The following is an 8675-nucleotide window of genomic DNA, read 5'->3' as shown; positions in this document are numbered from 1 at the left end:
TTCCACGTAATTTACGAAATTGTATTTGAGCCAACATACTTTCTCCACAACAATCTCTACCATACACCATCCTCAGTTAATAACCTAGCTAGCCATTTTCTAAGAAAAGATATGTTTTTAACCTCAAGATCATGGACACCAAGTCCACATTGATCTTTCGGACAACAAATGACACTCCATTTGGTCAACTGGTATTTCTTTTTTTTCAAATCTCCTTGCCAAAAGAATTTTGATCGGAAATAATCCAATTTGTACAATATTCCTTTAGGCAACTGGAGAAAGATATCATATACAATACCATATTAGTGAGTACTGAATTAATGAGCACTAACCTTCCGCCAAGAGATACTAATTTTCCTTTCCAACTACTAAGGCGTTTCTGCAACCTATGCTCAACGATTTTTCATTCGGCTAGCGTAAGTCTCTGATGGTGTATTGGAATACCCAGATGCCTTTGCCAGGTCATGTTCCATAAAAAGAATTGTATCATCGGCATATTGGAGAATAGAAAATGCCCCAATCGACTAGATGAGGAACCGTCCTCCGATTTGGCCATCCACTTTTGCATGCTCAATAATAATGGCAAGCATATCCGCAACAATGTTAAATAGCATTGGAGTAGGGGATCACCTTGCCTCAACCATTTCTTGGTTTGGAAATATGCACCAACGTCATCATTGACTGTAATGGCAACACGTTCTCCAAAAACAAAGTTATAAATTAAGGCGCGCCACTCATCAGAAAAACCTTTCATTCTGAGCGTTTGTTGCAGAAAGGACCACTTAACTTTATCATAGGCGTTTTTGAAGTTGGTTTTGAGGACAACCCCATTCAACTTCTTGCGGTGTAACTCATGGATTGTTTCATGTAAGGTTACTACACAATCCAAGATATACCTACCTTGCATGAAAGCAGTCTGAGTCGGACTTCCCACTTGATCATCCACCGAATTAAGTCTAATAGTGGCCACCTTAGTAAAAATCATAAAATAAAAATTAAGGAGACAAATTATCCTGAACTGCTGAATCCGATCCACATCAATTACTTTAGAAAGTAAAATAATCTACCCAAAGTTGATACAGAACAGTTCAAGTTGTCCGGCATGCAGCTCCTCGAATAACTCTAATATATCATTCTTAATAGTATTCCAAAAGTTTTGAAAAAACACAGCAGGAAAACCATCCAGACCATGCGCCTTATTGTGTTCCATCTGGAAAACAGCTTTCTTAACCTCCTCCTCAGAATAAGGGGTAGTAAGAAAATCATTTTCATGATGCCACACTTGAGGAATATCATCGATCCTGGACTCGTCCAGGGAAATTGAAGATTCCTATGGTGCTCCGAAAAGACCTTTATAATAGGATGTTATATAAGACTTAAGTTGCTCATGTCCCTCGATCATACCCTCTTTCTATACAAGAGAATGGATGAGTTTCTTCCTATGTCTCCCATTCGTGACACTATGAAATACCTCACATTCGAAACTCCTTCCAACAAGAATTGGGCCTTTGATCTCTTATACCATTTGAGTTCATCTTCGCGTAGGATACCCGCTAACTTCACATTGTATTGATTCTTCAGATCAATTTCCTGCGTCATCATAGGTCCCACCTCCGCGAAAGCCTCTAATTTGTCAATATGGGATGACAGGCAAGCTTTCTGTTGCTTGAGCACACCAGTCGTGTGACGGGCCAACCCTCCAAGGAATCTCCACAAAGAGCGGAGTTTATTATTCCACCCTCTGGATTGGGGTCCGACCAACAACGGGCTTCTCCCATACCGTTTTCACCATATCCGAGAAAATGCATCCCTATGTAGCCAGCCAAGTTCAAACTTGAACGGACGTCTAAGTTGGGGGCGTTGGATTTCTAGTGGTCAACAATATTGGAGCATGAAATGACAAAACCTCTAACCGAGGTAGAACACACACCGAGACCATAGGGAATTTTAATTCCCATTCTGAGTCCTTCAGTACACGGTCTAATTTCTCGTGAGTAGGTTCTGAAGAACTGTTTGCCCAGGTAAATTGCCGACCAACCATTGAAACCTCTCTTAAATCCTAACTGTCGATGAAAGCCTTGAACAAGAAGAGATAGTGGCTGTTGAATCTACCTATGCTCTTTTCATGAGGGAATCTAAGCAAGTTAAAAATCCTCTTCTCTGATAATAGGGTGCAAATTATCCTTTGCTAGATTAACCAACTCCCGAAGAAAAGCAAGTTTAAAAGTATCCTGGGTAGCTCCATAGAAGGTAACCAACGTCCATGTGAAATTATCGGATTTATTCCGAATGTGGAATTTAATGTGAAACTCCCCACCCGTAGAATCCAAAATTTCCATGGAGGATGATTTGATCCCAACTAAGAGTCAACCAGAACGCCCACAAGGTTAACGTGATGCCCAAATAAAGTCTTCACCTCCTGCAAGGCGATTTAGCAGACTATTCGAGTAATTATGCGTGCTCGTCTCAGAAATAACAACACAATCTAAGGCATGGTCTCGAATACATTCCGCAATGTGTAAGTGTTTAGCCAAGACCTTTGCTGTTCTTAAACATACCATTCATTTGGAAACAGTAGTAGATTTGGTTGCTTTAGTCTTTTTGTTCGGCCATGCATTTCTCTTTAGAGATGAAGATCTGGACTTCCGGTCTTATCCTTTGAGTTCATAACAAGAACCCAACATCGCCTCATCCAAACCTACCTCCGATATCACTCCTACGATATGTGATAGAAGTTGGCCATCAGAGATGGCGTACGCCTCATCATCATCAACAATAAGAGAGATATTCGACTTATTTGCAACAACATGATTGCATTTTAACCTATCAAACTCCATATGCTTCAAAGCCTTAGTCGAGATAGAAATAGCATCAAAGGAATTACCCAACGAAACAAAATGTGGAGAATTTCACTTCCTGACCTCTGCGCCAACTAGGAATGCACACAACTATTAAGCACTAGTGGTTGGGGCGCCCCATGGGGCGCCTCCTCACCGGTCAGGGGCAACCTAATCTGAATACTGTGATGGTCAACTAATACAAACTTATAGTAAAATATAGTACTATCGTGTTGGTCACTTGGATAAATGAAACATGGGGACATAAAAATACTTGTAATTGCATTTATATAGATCCAAGATTACATCAGAGCAGGGATGCATGCATCTCGCATACTTGTAAGAAGGTAGTCCCACCGATGTGGAATATAATACATTACAAATGGTAGATCCACACAATCATACAATCTGAACAAATATTAGGGAACTTGACCAATGCATGGTTCGATCCTTAGCTCAATATCTGTAAACCAAAAAAACAGTGTGCAAACTAACCTCAGTGAGAACTTCGACAATACATACCTAACTTGTTTTTACATGCCCTAGAAAAATAATAGATTTTGTAGCAAAAAGGAATGTACAGTATGTTGTCCATAAATGAAATCCAATTGACTTACAGTCTAAGCAGGAAAGGTTATCTTCTTGTTATATACAATATTCTGATTAGCAGGAGTTACATATATCTTCACAGATCCTTGATATATACATTAACCTGATTAGCAGGAGCTACATATATATTCTGAGAATGATGGCAGTGAGAGAATATATCACATCACATATTTGAATTAGTTAATTGTAAGGGAAACTGTCAAGTTAATCTCCTTTATATCAAAACTTTCTGCCAACTATAAGAGAATATGTATATCACCTAAAGTAGGATGTTTACCTTGACTTTATCTGATGGGAGTCATCAAGTGACCTTCGTGCTTTGCTTCGAATGTGATTTTTGAATTGATTGAAGATCTCTGGAAGCAAGTACAGCTTAACCCTACACAGCAAAAGAAGTAAATTTTAAAAGGGATATCAAAAGAAGTGGCATGCTTCAAATTATTCAGGCACTGTTCCTTACATGGACTTTGAGTTCCTACAGAGTTCTTATAGAGCTCATGTCTCCAAATCTCATCAACTTGGCAAAACCTGTAAAACGACCAACATGAAAGATGTAAAGCTTATAAATTAGCCAACATAAGCAACAATTTCTTCTCTCCAAAGAAGTGCATTAACAATCTACAGTTCAGAGATCAGGTGAAAATAATACACCTATTCAAGACTATAATAAGCGGAAATATCACCGAGCACTCAAGCAGGACAAGATGGGGAAGATATCTAGAGTCAACAATATAGGCAAACAGAGATTAAATTCAGAGAAAGATATACATAAATTTGATGGAGACAGGAAATACGAAGTATGGAACCAGTGTGCATTGTGAGGAACTCACCCTGCTTGTGAGAAACTCATATTCATGAACAATATGAAAAAATGCTACACAAAATGCTAATTTATGTAGAACATGAATCATTGTACCTATAATCCTACACAAAATGCTACGACACCAGTAGTTAATTCACACTGCTTGTGAGACTCATATTCATGAAGAACCACTATATTGTTGATCTGCAAAATAACCAATTCTATATTCAACTATATATGTAACTTGAGAAGAGAAAACGCTAGCAATATTTAGTAGGTAATCTTAGCGCTCAAAAAACTAATAATCGAAAATAAATTAGAACACATGTACAACTTCTAGGACCCAGACTATAGCGACCGGTAAGATCTCAGCTTGCACTGTCAAGTGCATATATCTATCGGGTATAAGTTTGTCAGTCATTCAGGATACAAGAAAACCAAAATGGAGCTACAATTTGGTGCACAAACAAAATGGTAACCAGGCTAAGCGTCCAACTTGAGCCATACAACACGATGGAGCAAAATTGTAGCTACAAATAAGCCATGAGAAACCCCGCAGCCTGGAACAACTCAAGCTGCCAAAAAAGATATTTGCCCAAGAAGTCTACTGGATTTTTTTGAAAGACATCTTTAGATAATAAGACCCTTCAGCTATTGTAGCCATGGTCAACACTATTGCAGACTTGCTGAACCACAGGGAACCGAAGAAACTACCCCAACCAAAGGATCAACATAATTTCGTAAGAAGGATCACCATATAAAATAAAATGAGTATCATTTCCGAAACAACAATTTTGATTCATATGCCCATGATTGTAACCAACAACACGATATTTACCTAACCATCCGAACAATTCTGTATGTACAGATCACTTCTAACCATCAGTAGCGCTCAAGAGTAGGACTGTAGGAGTTCCAAACAAGCCAATTATCTCAAACAGAGGAAAAGATGGTGCTTAACTGACACGGAATGCATCAACCTTGAATTTCTTTCTTTGAGAAATGACAAGTGGTAATAGAGGAAAATCCCGCACGAAGGAAACTATGGGTTATCACGAACATACCAGTACCACACCAGAACATGATGGTTCAAAAAATCAAGAGCAATTATAGGAACAATGATAACTACATGAAGCATATTTCAATAAGCCAGAAACATGATGGTGATGCATAATGCCATCGACTGATTGTTACAACCAATTAAAACCAAATAAATGATGAGCACCTCACCCATCAAGCATAACCATGGCCAGAAGTAATAGCATACTAATGGTAATCATAGCAAGTGCTTATTTTGAGGGGAAGAAACTCACTTTGGAATCACGGGATAATTTTGGTTTTAGCTTCTTTGAACAATGCCAACACCTTCATGGACAACCAATACACTAATATCTAAACAGAGTGCGCCATGGATATAATATCGTAAGTTGGTGACATATACATACGAAATTTAACATCATCTGGAAATGAGACCTAACCTGTCAAAGTTTTGTTGTATACTTGTGAAGCCATTCTTTCTCTAGCACATACCTATAAAGTGGGAGTTTAAGTTACCACATTATTCATTATTCAACTAACAAAGGGAATAGTTGTAGAAGTATTAGTGAATACATGCCTGATGGAAGTTGCTTACAGGTCATGACCAAGCATTTCAAAATACACAAATGATCTTGCCGTGAAAAAACCTCTATACAATGGGGTGTTCTTGAGCAGGATCCAATTTGTCATCATCTAGTTGCAACTGCAAATACATGAAGCCAGTTTTGGGTACCAATTTTCAAATGCATCAACCCAGATAACTAAATGCGAAATAGGCTACTGTACCATGCCCAATAAGAGCTCCATGATAGCATGTTGAATGAAGGCACACTGTTTATTATAACAATAACCTGTAGCTTGAGCAAAATAAATGCTAGATCTGTTGATTGTCCTCCTTGCTCCACCTGCAGTAACTAAAGATCAGTGACAGAATGAAAAGGAGAAAGATAAAACATACATCTGTTTATCAATGTAGTAGCTTTATTATTATATACGATGTTATGCGCATGCAAACACCATACCACATGTTAAAAATTCAGATAGTATTATGTAATTTCACCTTGCTGAATAGTATTATGTGAAAAAATATCTCTGAAAAGAAGAAAATAAACACATGACATAATTTTACCTGCAATGATGCCTCCTTCTCTGATTTTTCTTTCTCCTTATTCTTTGACTTCGCCGTAACTGCATCATAGTTAATTGTAATTGTTAGAAATTATGCCTTGTGTTCCAAATAATGTCTAATAAGTTATTGAACTCTAAATTATGTGCATATTGAATAGATTAATGCGGGCATTAAGATCTGACGTTGGTGAGCAAGGGTGAATTTGTATTGCTTATAATGTCAAAAACATTTTTCTTCGATAGTAACTTCCATGAACCGCGGTATGTTTAAATTTTGATGCACCTTCAGAAGCCAACCAGCGCCAAGTTCATGGGCACTGAAGAAGCTTTATTCCCTTCAGCGAAAAGTACTTTTTTGAAGCAAGAAATAATACATTTAATCTATATATGTAGAAGAGTCACTATTACTTTGGTCTGAACCAAACTGAACACTGGCACTAAAACAGCGAGAGAAGACAAAAAAAAAGTGCATAACAAAATAAGTTGAACTGGCAGGCCTGATTGTCCTGTCGATCCTCTCAACCTTTTCTAGAAATTAACTTCAGTTAGCTGCATCCCATACCTAATGAGGAAAAAATAGAAAAGAACGGAAAGGAGGGCAGAAATCTACATGTTTTCATGGGTTGGAACTGCAGCGGCCCGGTCAAGTAGATGGACCAGCAGCAGCAGCCGAAGCAGTGGTTGGAGCAGCGGCGCGGGTCATGGGATGGAGCATGTTCTCTCCACCGGTCGTTCTCTAGGTTCGGTCGCGTCCTTCTTCCCTGTTCAAGAAAAAGCTATGAGGGGAGAAGGAGCAGGGAGAGGTCACCAGTGGGAGGAGACGGACGGCGTTGGCCGATTCCCGGTCACCGGCGCCGGAGGAGAGAGGGCGACGCTAGGGTTTGAGTAGCTGGAGAGAGGGAGAGGACAGAGTACCTACCTGTCCGGCCGCCGTCGCCGTCGATGTCGAGCTACCGCTGCCTCTAGAGCTCCGTCCGCCAATGGCCATGGCAGGCGTAGCACCTCCCGCATCAGACCGCCGCCACATCTAGGGTTTCTTCGCAGGGAGAGACGCCATGTATTGGAGAGACTCTGATCCGCCGGTGGCCTGGCGAGACTTGGTGAGAACGCGGGGAAGAGGAGCGCGTGGGGAGCCGCCGCCGCCAAAAAAGGTGACGCGAGAGGGTAGGGTTTCGGAGGATGCGTGGGCTGTGTGAGAGAAACAAGAGCGACGCGTTTTCCGCCAGACGGGGCCCACCTTTCGCCAGGTGACTATCGTGGAGCGCCCAGGCATAGGGCAAACCCCCACGCACTTGCTTGTTCTCAATGAGTACTAAGATTTTTAATGTTGGTGAAGATTAAAGCATAGTTCTCAAGATAAATTGCATGAGTATCAGGTCCAGCCTGGAAACAAGTATAAATAGAAACCTAAATTCGCGTCCGTGTGGATTTAAACTCAGGTTCCAGGTTTAAATCTACTCCCCCAATTAGTTGAGCTACGCTCACTTCCCACGTGTCTGCATGATAGATGTATACCCTACGTGGGCATTGTATAAAAATGAAATACTCTATGTATCTGTAAGAAAATATCTTTGTTTTGTCTAAATTTGGATGTACGTAACTAAGGGCATTTCCAACGCTTGACCCAAACGGACGTAGTATTTTGTCCGTCTGGATCGTCCCGCGGACACCGGACGACCACAGACATCCGGCTACATTTTTATTTCCCAACGCCACACACGATCCAAACCGGAGCCCCTCACTGTAGTGCTTCGTGCGTGGATGAGGAACTCCTCCTAGGTGAGCAGGTGTGTGGCGGGCGAGGCCGCGGCGCGGCCGTGGCGAGGCACGGCGCGGCGAGCCCCTGCTCCGTGAGCGAGTGCAGCGGCACGGCACGGCGCGGACGGGGTGGCAAGGCAAGGCGAGTGCGCAACCAGCCCACCCGGGTTCGAATCCCCATCACGCGGTAATTTCGCGGGAGGGGCGAACTTTAATCGGGTTATCATCCTAGTGTCCATCCGCGAGGAGAGTCTCATTTCTACCTAACAACGTATAGCCAAGGGAGGGATCATTTCCCCGTTGGTCAACGTTTTTTATTTTTTTCATACAAGAAAGTGTAATTCCCTTCTCGAAAAAAAAAAACCTTAGTCTAGCATAATCTCCGCTGTATTTACACATAAAAGATCACAATTAAACCCTCTTCAGAAGTTTCAGTGATTCTTGAAGGTTCAAAACGAAAGAAGGCGGGGACATAGCTGGTGAAAATAACGGGACGTCAGAGG

General features: G+C 41.1%; 1 protein-coding gene across 14 annotated transcripts; it reads right to left on the bottom strand.

Moving 5' to 3' along the window:
• Positions 1-3087: 3087 nt before the first annotated feature.
• On the bottom strand, positions 3088-7634 carry LOC124652127. 14 transcript variants are annotated; one of them, XR_006987594.1, is made up of 10 exons: positions 7334-7633; positions 7025-7175; positions 6416-6474; positions 6073-6191; positions 5882-5989; positions 5562-5778; positions 4363-4452; positions 3907-3974; positions 3724-3825; positions 3088-3300 (listed from the first exon to the last, which is right to left on the bottom strand). XR_006987594.1 is itself a non-coding variant. In XM_047191152.1 (5 exons), exons 1-5 carry the CDS (start codon positions 7439-7441, stop codon positions 5980-5982), a joined length of 447 nt encoding a protein of 148 aa, XP_047047108.1. In that variant the 5' UTR covers positions 7442-7634; the 3' UTR covers positions 5864-5979. The 14 variants fall into 14 exon arrangements, 2 of the variants coding, with proteins under 2 accessions (XP_047047108.1, XP_047047107.1); XR_006987590.1 differs by having other exon boundaries at positions 3907-4452; positions 5562-5640; positions 5727-5778; positions 7334-7630; XR_006987596.1 differs by lacking the exon at positions 4363-4452 and having other exon boundaries at positions 5562-5640; positions 5727-5778; positions 7334-7630.
• Between the last annotated feature and the right edge of the window lie 1041 nt (positions 7635-8675).

This window comes from Lolium rigidum, chromosome 5 (assembly GCF_022539505.1).
Source record: "Lolium rigidum isolate FL_2022 chromosome 5, APGP_CSIRO_Lrig_0.1, whole genome shotgun sequence".
Lineage (NCBI taxonomy): Eukaryota > Viridiplantae > Streptophyta > Magnoliopsida > Poales > Poaceae > Lolium > Lolium rigidum.
Note: the sequence above shows the minus strand (reverse complement) of the source record. Positions and strands in the feature narration are given on the sequence as shown.